Raw genomic sequence first — 16,457 nt, 5'->3', positions numbered from 1 at the left:
CACATCATTGTATGACTTAAGGATTTTGGAGTTAGTTTATGTTTTGTTTTATTATTTCTTCTAAAAGCTTTATGAATAAAAAGACTTAAATATAATCCTGTATAACTGGTGATTTTTGATATCTTAAAAGTGTTTAATAAATATTAGTTGAGTGAACTGCGTGCCAGGCCTGGGTTAGATTCTTTCCATACCTCAATTAACAAAAAAACAGGGAGGAGGAATGAACTTTTTATCTGCAGCTTACATACTAGTAAAAAAAGGCAAACATAATAAATAACTCAACTCTGTGTTACACAGTAAATGTTGTGCCAAAAATTGAGCTCAGTTAAGTCAACAGTGTGGTGAGAGAAGGGAGAGGGGGGTTAAGTAGCAGTTTTAAAGAAGGTGACATTTGCACACTTTTCAAATCTGCACTTTTATCCCTTAGACTTAAGGGTTCAATTCTTAGCTAAGATTTCGTATCCACTGGACCAGTACTAACTAATGAAACGTTTGAGCTTTAAATCGGGTTAACTGATCAATATTCAGTTTTCTTAGACGAAATCCTGGTTCATGGGAGAACAGCGTGGCTGGTATCAGAGGCCTGCTGGTTAAGGGAGTAGAGTGGTTCATTCTCTCAGGAGTTCTGCAGCTACACACTAGAGAGTCATCACATAATATGATTTCATTTTGTTCCGGACAACATAACTACTACATAAAACAATGTGAACACCCAAGAACAGATACCTATTAAGTTCTATGTCCTTAGACATAGAAATAAAAGCTATCCAAAGTTTCATAAATATGCAAACTTCTCAGACCATGCAAAAGTAGATTTCAGCTTATATTCTTCTAACTCCATTACACTGTTAACTGAACAGTACTCCCTAACATACTAGGAATAAACCAAAGAATAACAATTCACAGATTTACTTAAACATTAATTTATCAGCCTAATATTATTTTTATGAGGGAAAACAGAATTCCTAAGAAGTTACAATTAATTTCAAATAATAAAAAAGAGAAAATGAGTATTTTGAAATCTTTAAATATATAATGGAAGGTTTATACATAGTATCAATTATATGCTCTATAATTTAGTATTTCATCAATCAATTTAAATGTTAAATTCTTGTTAGAATAATTCACGGTGTTATTGAATGATTGATGTTTTTGGCACAGAATATTTCAGAAGCGTTAGAAGCTTTTATATCAGTCAGCAAAAGAGCTGCAGCAGGAAATAACTAGGAAATTCCACAAGTAAAATACTATGCAGTGTAAAATTAAACACCATTTTATGATGAGGCTGAGGAGACTAAGCAACCCAGTAACAAAGCCATTTGGCAGACCCATTAGATAAATACAGAATGGAAGTCTTGGGTGAAAGCCACATAGTTCTACTCTGACACATTTTAATCTATCTATCTACAAAAAGATCATTAGCTTGGAAGTTAAAACAGTGAAAAGCAGTGCTCATTTCCTCAAGCTTGAAGTAGTGTCAAGAACAAAACCGACATTTGCTTTATCTACCATCAAGGAAGCAACTCAATAATACTTCTTAATCCTAAAACAGAATCAACGAAAATTTGAAACTACCTTTCAAGGACATAGAAAGCAGCACTGGGAGCTAGGAGAGGGGAAAAAAGGGAAAAGGAGGGAGGAAGGAAGGCAGAAGGAAGGAAGGAGAGAGGGACAGAGTGGGACACAGAATAAAACAATATAAGGAATGAGCCACAAGCTTCAGGAAAAGCTTGAGAGAGTTATAAATGTAAAACTGAGTTTGCTAGTATTTACTTACAAAATAGAAATTTGCGAGAAGAAAAAAGTGTTGTTTAAATTGAGTGAGATCTGATATTTCTGATATCTGACAATCTTTTATGCATCTTATATTTCATATAAATTGTTAAAGATGCTTCTGTATGTGTATTGTGTTTGTGCAAACCCATGGATATTAATTCCACACATAAATTAAGAAGAAATGTAATTATAAGACACATCCAACAAGTAGCTACACCAAGAAGAAGAACACAAGAATACAAGTGGCTTTTGTTTCTATACCTTTGTATAAAAGGGATGAAAGTGATGATCTGGGGAACACAATTTTAAATGCACGGCATTTATTCTTGTTTTCTGCAATACTGATTATGCCTATAATGAAAGTGGAACTCCTGGAAAGAATGCTCTACTTCCTGTCACCTACCATATCTAATATCATGCATTACAGAGATTTACTTGATTTAATTCCAGAAAAATGGCCTCACAGCTCAAATAATTCAGAAACAAGGTAAATAAAAATCTAGAAAGGAGTTTCTAAGTTAGACATAACTCAGTAATATTTTTAAATTCCCTTCCATCAGCTGTATTTTGATGCTGACTTTATTAATGCACTTCCCTAGTTTAGCTGGCATAAAAAAGTGCTTCAAAATGTTATTACTTTATTCTTTTATCCTAAAACTGCTTTTATGTTTAAAAGACAATTTGCATTCATTTGTATACACAGCTTGTCTACAAAATGAAGAATAATTTAACATGTTCAAAATATATTATCCTGTTTTAAATTCTAAACATTATCCCAAAGGTCAGCAGAAATTGTGGTGAAGCCTCATTTATGCTGCCAGAGGCCAGCACAGGATGAAGCCACTTACCTCCAAGGTGAATGACAGCACCACATCTGACTTGGACAGCTGAATCTCATTCTCATCCCCCAGGTCCAAAAATGCAGAATTCTGTGAACGTTTTAATTTTTGTAATTTAAATTCTGGGCCACCTTTTGAAACTGGAAGACTTTCCAAATTGGCCATTAGCAAATTCACAGAAGATCTCAACTCTTCTATATACATATTCTCCATTTCTTTTGCTATAAATCTGGGAAATCTTCTTTCCTTAAAAACAACAATGAAAAAAAAAACAATATTAAACAAGTCATATTTCAATTTTATCATCAAAGATAATATGTTGGTTGTAACACATTGTCTTAGAAGTATGCCACTCAGTACAATTAACCTACTCTCATCTAGGTTTTAAAGCCTTGTGCTTTGGAAATTTTGATAAGATCTGCAAAAGAGAAAAACTGCAAAACAGGCATATTCTGTTTTTGTTTCAATTAACCTCTGTTATCTTTAAATCATTTGGAGTAACTGGTCTATAAGACAATATTCAGGCTATATAGTTATGTTAGTTAGAAAATAAACATTTTAACAACATCTCTTACCACAGGTGCACTGCTGGAAGGACAGGCATTTTATGCATAAACATGCAATAAAAATGTCATTATTACTGAATAATGTCATGGACATATTTCTAGAATTAGTTAATTTTCACATCACACAAATGTGCTAAGATCCTCTATGGCCATAATTCAGTAATTGTTTTTTTTTTTAAATAAAAGTTTACAAAAATTTAAGTTTAGAGCAAAAGGCAATTTTATGATAAAAATCTGTCAAGTGAAAAAGATTAAGAATATTGATTTGGAAGATTCTCTTTTTTTTACTGAAGTACATGAACACTGCTATTCAAGGCTTTTATCTCTGCAATCAGACTTGTGAATCTTTCACTCAATTAAAAGGATGTTCCATATATTGATATTTAGATACCACCAAACTGTCCTTAGAGAAAATCATACCAATTTATATTCCTCCAAACAGAACATTAGAGCAGTTTTCCCTCAGACACCTGGGCTTCCTTTAATCTTTGCCAGCCTGACACTTGACTCCTCCCTTTTTAAAGCAGAGATGACATACCTTCACAACATCAATGCCAGGTTAACATGTCACCCTCTGGACAAAACTGGCGGGGGATAAAACCTGAGAACAGCTTTCTTTGAGATGGTGGCCTTATGCTCCAGAAAATCTCTGCCTTAAGTTTGTTCTCCTTGGTACCATTTGAACCTAACCTAAGAAATTCACATCCCTGGCACGATTGGAACATCCTGATATGCTTGCACAGCTCTGCTCAAGCTGGGATGGGATGGAACATCTGGCACGCTTTTGTGAATCAGTCCCAGTGTCTCAGGCCACCTGTTTCTCTCTCTGATCCCCAAAATAACCTTCACATATTTCTTTTAAAAAATCTTCTATACAGAATCAATATTAAAACTACATATTTTCAGAGAATATATAAATTAAAAACAAACTATTCTAAATAACTTTTTTGGGGGTACAGGGGATTGAACTCACAAACTCACACTTACCGATCAAGCACTTAAGTCACTGAGCTAAATCCCCAGCCTTAGAGAAGATTCTTAAGTATCCTTTCAATACTCTTTCATAGTTAGAAGCAACATCTCAAAATGATAAGCTTTCATTCTCAAGAAAAACACATAGGTTTTATCTATGGAACATTTTCATTCCCTTTAAAAAAATAAAGTTGTTTTGGAATGATTTTTTCAATACATTCACAGAAGAAAAAAGCCATAAAAACAGTAATTTTTTTATTTTTTTGGGATCAACTTTCAAAGCTATCTGCAAAAGCATCCAAAACAGGGGAAAAAAGAAAAATGAGGGTGATGGTCCTTTCAGAATCACAGAGGGAAAAGGGAATCCATTGATCACTTGGGAAATGCACTTAGTTCAACTAATGTTTGTTATTGATTAGCAGTTCCAGACAGTGAACCTATTTGTTATCGTGTAGGATTCTGTCTGAAAATACACAAACAATATTTGTATAGGAAGTAAAATAACTTGATAGGTATAGTTAAAGACAGCTGGTTTGATTGCTAATTATATCTGTGTGAAAATTATAATTTGTCTTTTAGTAATTATATCTTAACAAATTAAAAGGCAACTATATCACATATTTGAAAGTTTTGAAGCACTAATTTTTTTCAAATTTTCAAAGGTGTCATTTTCTAGATAACATAGAATAGTTTTAAAAATCTACCTTTAACTAAAAATATTTCATTCACTATCCAGTATCACAGAGGCCACTGGCAGGTCATCAACGTTGACTTTTTAACTAGTATTTTTAAGCTTTTCAGGGAATAGACTTTACTTAGAATTTTAAATTTTCCTCTGAAAAACTATCATAATTCTCTTTTAAAGCCTTGAGGTTTTGTAGTAGTATTTCATCACTTTTATGTAGCCTCTTTCATGGAAACAACCAAATGTATATCAAACCAGTATATATGTAATATTTAATCTTTCTTAATTGGAGTGGGATCACACACGGGCTTATTTTCTTTTTATGTAACTGTGGATTGGCCCCACAAACCATGGTTTAAATGTTCTCATTCACTCCGTGTCCCACACTAATGACTCTAAAGACATAATATATCCTAAAAGTGTTGGCATCATGTAAGGTACCCATTATTTTAACTTAGTGACTGCTCTGTAATGCTATTAATATAGGTCTGGCACTACTGTATTAGATGATGTCTGAAGTTGGTGTCACTGGACAGGTTTTGCAGTTGATCTCTGCTTGAATGGAGCAGGGTAAAAGCTAAAAGATACTAAATATGGTCACATTCTGGAAATATGCAAAATAGAGGCAAAAAGATTGCAAAAGGATGGCTGTATAAATTTTGCATGCGGGATGAAAAAAAGAAAGAAGTCAAACATGATGCAAAATGTTTTGGCTTGAGTAAACAGAAATATAATATTGCCAAGAACTGGCCCGCTCTGATCAATTGGAAAAGGCTTTTCTATTTTAAAGTTAATATACACTTGAAATACCTTATGATTACAACTACTGTGAGGAGTTGGTACGTGTACAAAATACAACTTAGTTCTTTTTTTACTCTTTTTTTCTTCTGGTTTTTCATCCTCTACTCTTCCTCTCTCCCTCCCTGATCCTTCCAAGTCTTGGTCTCCTTCCCATTTGCAAAAGCTCTATTTTCAATGTTTTTCCTCTCCAATTCTTTTTTGTTTTCCATCCTTTTCCCCTTGTCCCTTCTTCCTCTCTCTTTCTCTTATTTTCCATTCATTCAAAAAAGATCTCCTTATTCCCTCTGAATAAAATTCTGACTGCTTATCCCCTTTTTTCTATACTCCAGATCCTTCTGATCTATTTTGAGTAGCAGTGATCACCTTTCATAACTTAATGTCATGGACGACATGTTTACTGATTATCACAGGGCTCCTGTGAATAGAATATAAATTCTAGACATGCATGTAGGAATATATTTTTTTGTTTTGTTTTATCCCAACACAATTGCCTTTGTCTATGTTTCCCAAGCACCTAAGACAGTACCTGCCTATTCTAGTAGATGTTCAATAAATAATAATCAACTAATTTATAGAAAGAAAAAACAGGGCTCAAAAACTTTAAAATAACCGGCCTTCTTTATAGATAGGAAGTAATAATCATGGATATTGCCACAGGTCTTTGCCATTCTCTTAATACTTTTTTTGCCATTTCTAATTATCCCTTTGCTAACATCCTAAATGCAGTATCTCTATCTTTTTTGTGGGAGGAGGTTATGGGAATTGTTACAGAGGGCCTTTGCACTGATTCACACACACCCTAACCTTTGAAACAAGTTTAGCTAAATTACTAAATTGCTCAGGGTAGGCTGTACTTGTACCTTCCTGGCTCACCTCAGTGTTGGGACTACAGGGGGACATGGTTGCCACTAGTTACATTCCTATCCCTTAAAAGAGATTTCTGCCTGTGGTTTGGCTGTTGTTATATATGTTCTTCTGTGAAGTGTGGGAGTGTTACTGATTATTAAAATGTTAACTACTAATAAACCATAGACTGAACAAGCATCAGGAGCTAAGACAATGAGCCTGGATTCTGTGACAAGGTCACAGTTACAGGCCTATTTTGGTTACCTATTAGTTATGTAATCTTAATAAAGTGCATTATTGTTTCTGAACCTCAGTCTCCCTGTCTATAAAGTTTATATCATCTGTTCTTGTGGGTCATAGGATTATTGTAGGTATATAATAGAATAAGGTAATTGTAATTAGCCACGTAAGTATTTTATTAAAATGGCTTCAATCTGGTGAAATTAAACTGAAGAAAAAATAAACTTTATCTGCTATGTCAATAGTTTTGCTGAATGGCATCTAATTTTTAGACCTAGTTTTTTCCCTTTCCAACACAGTCTGCTTCACTTCTTTCCCCCACCTCGACTACTCATCAGTATCTCTGATGAAATCACTGAAGCTGCTCAGGGAGAAGGCCTTATATGTTCACAGCTGACCCTTTTTCTGACCAGGACTTAGGAAAACCAGCACTTTCCTTTTTAGATGTGAAGCATTCCCAGTAGTCTGCAGCCATCTAGAATATTACTTAAAGTATCATAAGTTCGGTCAGGCCCTTGGAGGAGTAAATTTCATTTACAGTTGTGTGCCCATATCAGGAATAATCTACATAAAAAGAAGGGATGCAAAAATCCAGTATCCTTCCCCGTGCTGTCTGTCATGTCTCTTCAGGTTCTCTTTCAGCCTCAAGCCTTTAGGAAAATCATTTCTTGCCAGGTTCAGTACAAGCTGATGTTTCAGGTAAACCAGGTTTCTCTCTACAGCTTCTAATGTCTACTTGATTTTTACCCTATGAATTACACATAACAAAGATCTAGAATGATTCAGTACCTCTCTAGATAGAGGACAGGAATGAGACATGTAGCTTCTTTTGTACCTTGTGTTTCACTATATCCCATTAGCTACTAATTCTATGTCTTATATCATCTCGTATCTTCAGGTTTTTCCATGGTATCCCTGACTTGGTTCTCAAGATCTAGTGCTATCCTTATTACCCAATATCTCTCTAATTTCCACTCTATTTCTTTATCTTTTCTAGTACATTTTATTTTCTGTCTTTTACTGCTTACTGTCTTAAACACTTTCTCTACATTTGAATTTAGAGAAGTCTATCAGCATTCTTAAAACTTGTCACATGTTTACAAATATCTGTTTTCTTTACAAAACCACAAAAATTTAATCATTAAAATTGGTATGTGATACACCTTCTCAAGGGGTGGAAAAGGCCAGCAGAATACCTGTATTCAATGAGCTGTCACCTGGAAGCTGTAAACATGTGTGCACAGTTGCATATGCATAACTTTTTGAAAGGGAGAGAGAAAACCTATCTTCCAAAATCCAAAGTTTTGCTAAGCAGAAGAGAGGGGAATTTCATGGTCTCAGAAATTCATGACAATATAAGTGCAGATCTACTGGGAAAAGATTAAATTTTTATACCACTGAAATAAATTAATTCATTAATTTACACTAAAGAAGGGTTTAAATGATTAAAAACCATTTTCCCTAAAAATATTCAAATTAAATAGAAACAAAGATTTCATCTGAAATCTATTTCTGTTCCTGGAAACAGTGATTATATGAATAATGTTAGTAAAAAGTGTTAATAAATAATGATTACACTGATAGTTGGTACTACTATTACCAAGTACTGTGAGGGATATTTTGGAATGTAACATGATTTGCCAAGGAGATTTCTCCCTGATTATATTCTTCTTAGTGCAACATGAAAGCTATGCTGGATTTACCATAGCAATGAGAGAAATACAGGTATTGCTTTAAGAAAAATTCTTAAATGAATCATGGTGGTACATGCTGGTAATCTCGGTACTCAGGAAGCTAATGTAGAAGGATTAAGACTTTTAGTCCATCCTGGCTACACAAAAAGTTCAAAGTCAGCCTCATCTATATAGCCAGACTTTGTCTCAAAATATATATATGACATTTCATATATTAAGGCCAGATATTCAAAATGGATAGTGTGTTAGGCATATGCATTCAGGTACTGGGGATTATGAAGTGTATCTCTAAAGGAGAAAATGATCAATCATGTTGATTCTTTGCCTATATGAAGTATGCTTTTCAATATGTCAATGCAAATAATTTACCTTTGCCATTTTTTCTGCCAACTGTAGCCGACCATCAAGTTCCCTTCTGATCTGGGCTGCTTGTTCATCTGCATTATCCAGCTTAAAAACAAAACAGAAATTATATACATACATACACACACACACATATACACACACAAGTACATATGTATGTTACTATCTAATGTCATGACTTATGAAGATTAAATGACTCAAAAACATGAATAAATTTTCTCAGGTACTTTTGAAAAGGCATGCAGAAACATTTCAATTATTTTAATAGTCCAATTAGATTACTATTTCACTGAGTTTTGTTCACAAAAATATTAATAAATCTCTAAGATTCAAATGTTTGGTTTGCTAAGAAATCTAATTATAATAATTATTTGCTGAGTTTGTTCACAACTCTAAACCAAGAAGTTCTTTCTCCCTGAGAACAAAAGTCAGCAATAAGTTTATTCAATCCATTCTTTTCTCTCCAGGGAGTCAGTCTTGAATAATTCTAGATAGATAACTGTCTTTTCAGTCTTTCAAATTCCCATTGTGCACTTTTCAGTGAGAAAATGAGTAATGTTTTACATATTTATATGCACCTTTAAAATTATTCCCTTCATTTTCACAATAAGTATATACTGGTGCTAAACTGTTAAAGTACTATTTAATTTGAATAATATAATTTTCTACCATTTCAGTCTTTATATAGTCTTCATTCTAATACCAATATATTCATTGTGCCAAGGATTGATTCCACTCTTATACAGATGGGTACCACATTGGAATTGCATTCTCTTCTAAGTTTGATTAAAAGTAAGAAAAACATGCTATTATCATTTCTTAGAAATTGTTCATTTACACGGAAAATCATTTTTAATTCTTCAGTGATATAATCCTTAACTTTTCTATTATTTTAACTTTTCAAAAGATTTCTTTTCTCAAAAAAGGAAAAAGACATAAATTTGTGTAGGCAGGTAGGTAGGTAGGTAGATATAGATAGATACTAATTGTATTACTCATTGGAGAACAGCTAATATTCATATGATTAGATCAACTTTTCATGTCTACATCTGTTAATCTATACAACCCTCTTGAAGGTAACAATATGTAATATTACAACAATGTCAAATTTCTATCATCTTGTTTTGTAAACCTATACTGTTATTGTATTTTTTTGGGTGTGGGGGGTCTGGCCTGTCTGTATTAGTTTTTGTTTTTCTTTTCTGTGTCTTTTTAATGTTAAATTAAAAAAAAAAGATTTCTTTTATCTCATCCCGTTTATTGTCTTTCTTCCTTTATTTTAAAAAAATGTGTTAAATTGAGGATATTCAATTTCTTTTGATTTTATTTTCCTTATCTATTCTTACTATCAAAAAGCCTGGACCACATAATAAACCACCATATAGAAAGGGCACAGTATTAAGCACAACATTAACCACCCAGCAGAAAAACAACGTTTTGCTGAAGAACACCTATTGACCATGCTGCATTTAAAAATCAGTCTGGAGGAGGGTGAAGTCTGAAAAAAAGATAGTAAGAATTAAACCACCAGATTTATAGGGCAGAATATATGAAGAGTCAAAAAGGGCAAAGATAGAGGGATAGGACCAGAAAGCCTTGAAGGTTAAACTGCCCAGGTATGGTGGTTTGAGAAGTGAGATTCTAAGAAAGACTGGAAAGGAGGTGACCCTGAAGAGAGAGACCAAGCTGCATGACAGATCCCTGTTTAGATTCACATCAAGAATCTTGAAGCTGGTCCACATGAGAGGAACTTCACTGAGGTTTTGCCCAGGGAGTGACATGATTAGATCTAAGCTTTGGAAAGGAAAAATTATCATTTCCAGCACAGACTGTAAGTCAGAGGGACACAAGAATCCTATTCTTGGTTTTAGCGTGTTTCTTGTTCTTATAAAGAAAATAAAAGCTTGTTATTACCTTTCTAAAATGTTCCCAAGTTATTTTTGAAATTAAAATTTATTTAAAATAAATTAAACAATAAGCAATATTTTAAAATAAATCCTTATAAAGGAGTTTGTTATTCCAACAGACCTATAAACTGTTTTTTTTTTTTTTTTTTTTTTTTTTTTTGTCTTTTTGCTTTTTATCGGTACTGGGGATCGAAATCACGACAACCTGCTTGCAAGGCAGGTGCTTATGCCGCTGAGCTAAATCCCCAGCCCCCTACCGATAAACTGTTAATTGTAACTAATATGATTGAAAAATCAAACAGAATAAGTTAGTTTTATTTTGGCTGAAACCAAAATAAAGAGAATTTAAAAACTAATGTAATTACAAAGAAAAAAAAAGTATGAGAAGTAGCTAATTGAAATCCTTCATTACAATTTTCTTAGACAAAATTGATGAACCACAACTTTCTTAAAACAATAATATTCCAAATGCACTAAATGTAAGAGTCAATATCTTCTGATAATTAAAGGCTGTCATACATTATCAACAGAAAAATAATATAATTATTTGCACTAAAAAGATTTATAGTTTCCCTCCCTGCAACAAATATACACATATGAATGCATGCATGCATGCACACATGAACACACACACACTCACTATAGCATTTAATATTTTTAAAAGCCATACTGCTTCAAATTTCATCAACATATTACTTCATATCTTTAAACATTTATATATTCAGATGAACATTTCTTAGTCAACCCTAAGTGAAACTGAGTTACTTCTGAGTTTTAATAGCATTTTGTTTGTAACACATAGTTTTTAACAACTTGTATAAATACTAATGCTTTAATTGAATTGGTCTGAAACAGATGTAGGCAAAGTAATATAAAGAGTTGCTGTATTAAATTGCTTTCCATTTGTAAAGCTAAATTTTCAGATGTCAAAAGAGTATTAACTTTAGTGACGACTAATGTCATTTTATGAAAATGTAATAGTATACTCCCGAAGAGTTTATCCTCTCCCTGAAAGGGAAAAACTAATATAAGAAAGGCAATGAATAAAATGTAAATAGTTAGTCTTGTTTTACATAATGTTTTGCAGCCAGGGATGAATTTATTACTCTTTAACAAGCAATAATCTTAGTTTAATGTCCATGTTTTGTTTTCTTGAATTTTGAGCACTTTATTTATAACAATTTATTTCATCAAACTGTATGTAAATTTAATTTTCATGAACATTTTCTTAAAGGCAGACTTTTTCAATTGAGCCAATGATACAATGACTTGCAGACATAATAAAGAGCGCTATCCATGATACACACTCCCCAGTTATCGCAGTGGTAATATCCTCAACTGTTGTATCATACCACAACCAGACAGTGACTAAGATAAAAACCATCCAGCTTATTTAGATTTCTTCAGTATTATGGTCTAAATGATTTCCTACCCAGATATAGAGATCCATGTATCCACCACCACAATCAAGACACTAAATGGTTCGAACACTGCAATGATACCTCAGGGGCCCTTTTAGAAACACATTTACCTACCTCAACTAAGTTGGTTAGGGTTAATAATGATTGGCCTTATTTTACACAATGATTAAACATAAATGCTATTAAGGCAAATAGGATTTTAAGTTCTCTTATGAAACTGGAGATGTGCTCTCATGAAAGGGGAACATCTGTGAGAGCTCCAAGTGGGGTCTCTTCTTTCCATTTGAAGAGTCATCAGCTTTGTGTGCTCCTCAGCACTCATGGCCATAACTAGCAACAATTTGCTGACCACTGTCAATGTCAGAACCCTAGCTCCAATCTCTGGAAGAAGCTCTAGAGTTATATTTCCAAATGCTTACTAATGAACTCCACTTACAGAAAGTGCCATGCCAACCTTAACAAGCCTAAACAAAATCTAGATTGTCAGTCCTTTATTCCACTCTAAGTCATACTATACATAAATAGCATCACCTCTGTTTAGCTGCTCAAGTCCCATACTTAGGCAACCTCTTTGAACTCTCACTTTACAGTTTCAATCCTATCCACCTACACTTATGGAGAAGAAAATGTAGAACCACATGGTGAGCCACTGTGAGTGCCTGGTGAGGTCCCTTTTTACATGTGCATGTTAGAAAGTTCCTCTAGCCACATTAAACACATCTCAGATTGCCAGTATGGGTATAAATATTGCTAAACTGAATATAATTCTCTTTCCTTTATTAATTCTCTATAATTTTTTGTCTTTTTTTTTGAGAAAGGATCTCACTATGTAGAGCTCACTTTGTAGCCCAGGATGCTTCCTGCCTCAGCCTCCCAAGTGCTTCAATTACACGTGTAACACACCACACCCAGTTGTGTAAAATTTAAATAAGTGATTTCACACACACATGAAAACAGAAATAAAAAATAAATATTGGGGCAGTGGGACAGAAATAAAAAAGAAATAAAAACTTAATGGATCAATTACAGAATTTAGACATTAGAATTTAGGATGAAGCATCAGACTCTAGTGTTGGAGCCGAGCACAAGACATACACAACAGAAAACATAGACTCTTATGTTTTGGCAGGGGACACAGGCAAATCCTAATTCCACCAGGGAACTACATATTGTAAGCTCCTTTTATTTTAGGTGTTGATTTCAATACTTTATGTGATAAGAGATTACTTAGCTCACAGATGTCTTTTGCTGACACATAATGGTTCACAGGTCTCTTAAAGAGTGACATTCAACCCTGATTATAATAGATGCCTAAAGCATCTCAAGTCTCTGTATTGCCTCTAGTTTCTATTATACAGAGCATTCTACCACTTTAACTATCAAACATTTCACTGATCTGACAAATACTTAGTACTGAAAAAGCGTTATTTTTCTTCTGCTCATTATGCAGGGATTACTGTTTCCAAATTTTAGAATTTACTAGACTAAGAAATTTTTAACTTGGGCCATTAGGCAACTGTGTTCTTATTAAAGATGTGACTGAAAGTTGCAGAAATATGAAATTTTTCCCTTAGAGAACTGTTTGATTCCATAGGTTACCCACAGTCTGGAAAGGGTGCTTAATTCAAAAGAAGTACAATTCTGGAAAAGTTTTCTGTATATAGAAATATTGATTATTTCATTCTACCAGAGGTTGTCCAGCTTCTGGGATGAAACCCATGGAAAACAAACCTCAGAGCAGGAATGAAATCTTATAACCGCCTATTCCCATAACATCCTGTTATGCCCCAGCATGGCCATTGAGAAGCAAAGCTGTCACCAAGAACAAACTGCCTTTGTTCTCCTTCTGTCTGCCCACAAGTTCAATGCCAAAGACCAACCCTCTTGACCAAAAGTATAAAAGCCAAAAACCATCCTTTGTCCTTTGCTCAGCCATTTCATATTTACCAGCTGAGCTGGTGTACACCTAAAACTAGAATAAATCTCCGTTTCCCTTTTGGTCTCTCCTGTCTCTTTGAGTTCCACAAGAAGCTCAGTCTATACAGCATTCTAATATGCTTGCTAAATTATTTGGAAGGGAACATCAAGTTATATGCTATTAATAATATGGACCTGACAAGTATATAGTTACTTATTAAGTCTGCATTTTCACTAACTTAATGTAAACAAGCCCTGCTGTAGGCTTGTCAGCAACTGCGAAAGTTGTAGCCTTCCAGGAGTTCACAATTTATATTATGAAAGACATTATAAGTGACACGTAAAACAGAATATTATCACCACAAGAAATTAACTGACCAAGTACTGTAGAAATTCTGAAATGAAAAAAATGTTTAAATAATGTTATCAGTATTGATTTACAAATGCAAAAATATAATAAATGAAGTGGAGGCTTGACCTGTAAATGACAAGGCTCTCCTTGCCCAATTCCTTGCTCATTCCATGGAAGCAGCTCTGACAAAGAGGTTGCTCTTGGTGATCACATAACCTCTCTCTGCAGATGTGCTTGGAAGGACAAGGATACCTTATGGGATCCTTACCTATAGTTAAGGAAATCTGAATTACTCTATAAAAACAACTTTCCTAAGTTTCATCCAGCAAATTAAACATCAACCCCAGTATTCATTAAATTTCATTTATTAATCCAAAAAGGATCTTATAAAAATGCCTTTATAGCACTGCTTACTATTAGTACTCTCTGTGATTAACCTACTTCTAGAACCAAGATAATTATCTTATATCACTAAAAAAGGAACAATGGCTCTACTTTTTTAGAATGATGTCTTTGTACACGCTAAACCTTAACTGTGCCTTTCTTTCTCCCACAGAAAGTTTTTAATTTCTACTCTAATTATGGCATATTTTTAATAAACTATTATTATTTTCTTACAATATTCTTATCCTTTAGTATACATAAACACAGTTTATACTGTTATAGGCACATTTGATATTTTTCTCAAGATTAAATCATAAGTGGTTGATTTTATTAATTAGAATAAACCTAATACTGATTCCAAAAGAAGTTTACTTACAATTTTCCTATTTATTCATATAGTTTTCTTGCAGCTCAATGGCTATCATTGCCAAATACAAAGGGATTTTGTAACAGAGCCTCAAAACACTGACAAAAAGCTTTATTTTTAGCAATTAATTTACCTCACCAATAATTCTATTAATTTCCCACCCTTACTTAAATTACAAATTATTTATTAAAAAGATGAGCTGTACTCTACCCACCTGGTATTGTTCCTGCTATCTATGCTGGGGCTCCACTCTCTCAGGTCACACTATTTGAGCCTGCCTGGCATCTGAGGCTATTCCTCAATGCAGAGTTATAAGTCAATATCCAGCCCTGGGCCATTTCTTGAGTTTCAGCTCTGAACTTCCAAAGGAAGGAAGGCTTTTCTTTTCAGGCCTTTTCAATGATAACAAATTAAAGCAGACCTGATCCTCTTTACTCCCCTCTCCACAAAATGGTTACCCTATTGTTACAATTAGACCATAATCTCAGAAGTGGAAGCAGATGGCGAGGTTAGAAAGAGGTGGAAGAGAGGAAGCTTCAGGGAAGAGACCGCACATGAGTGACTGTGAATGGCGCTATCAAACTTTAGCTTTGCCTTGAGGCCTCCTGTATTTTGTGCAATCTACTTTTCTAACATTTCAGGCAACTACATTATCTACACAAAGTTATTTCCTCATTGTTTATCAGTTTTCCACATCATATGTTTTGCTTGTATATCTCCTGGCATGGATGCTCCAATATACCACTTTCATTGTCCACATCAACCTTCTGATCTTCTGAGAAAACTAGAACTATTTAGCAACAAAGCAGGCATTCATTACATGTAACACTCAGTTGTCAGGGGACCAAGAGACGAATGGGTGTGGAGAGGGCATGGAAGACAAAGGGGCTTAAAAAGATGTGTTATGTCCATGGACCAACTCCTAATGATAAATGTAGTAATTATGTACTGTAACATGTATTAATAAAAATAAAATAATAATTTACAGTTGACTTACTGTTAAATTTCTTAGGTATTTATGACATCTGCCTCTAATGCCAGGATGTGCATTTTTAACCTTACCTTACCTTAATAATAGGAATGAAAAAATTCCATCTTCAATGATGAGAGTTTAAGTAACTAGGTTCAATTTTACTTCAAAGAATGATTCCACCCATTTTTGGAAGGTTGGTGGGCCTTGAAATTCCCTCTATGTTGACTCTTTTTCCATGAGGCAAACTACTTGAATAATTAAAACAAGAAGTCCTTTCATCCTTTTTCTAGCTCATTCAGAATTAACTAACTACTACAAGGTAACTAATGCTCTTTCTTGTAATGTCATACAACA

The 16,457-nt window shown here is 33.9% G+C and overlaps 1 protein-coding gene across 8 annotated transcripts in view; it reads right to left on the bottom strand.

Moving 5' to 3' along the window:
- Nucleotides 1-16,457, bottom strand: part of Cadps2 (calcium dependent secretion activator 2) — a 490,335-nt gene that overhangs the window by 284,437 nt on the left and 189,441 nt on the right. For all 8 annotated transcript variants that reach the window (XM_063241432.1, XM_063241438.1, XM_063241449.1 and 5 more), the window contains exons 4-5: nucleotides 8,789-8,869; nucleotides 2,625-2,861 (exon numbers count right to left, since the gene is read on the bottom strand). In XM_063241432.1, coding sequence (XP_063097502.1) covers nucleotides 2,625-2,861; nucleotides 8,789-8,869 — 318 coding nt within the window. The remainder of the gene's footprint in view (nucleotides 1-2,624; nucleotides 2,862-8,788; nucleotides 8,870-16,457) is intronic.

This window comes from Cavia porcellus, unplaced genomic scaffold (assembly GCF_034190915.1).
Source record: "Cavia porcellus strain 051 isolate PalLab524CR breed Dunkin Hartley unplaced genomic scaffold, mCavPor4.1 scaffold_2, whole genome shotgun sequence".
Taxonomy (NCBI): domain Eukaryota; kingdom Metazoa; phylum Chordata; class Mammalia; order Rodentia; family Caviidae; genus Cavia; species Cavia porcellus.
The sequence above is the reverse complement of the archived record's forward strand: the minus strand, read 5'-3'. Positions and strand labels throughout refer to the sequence as shown.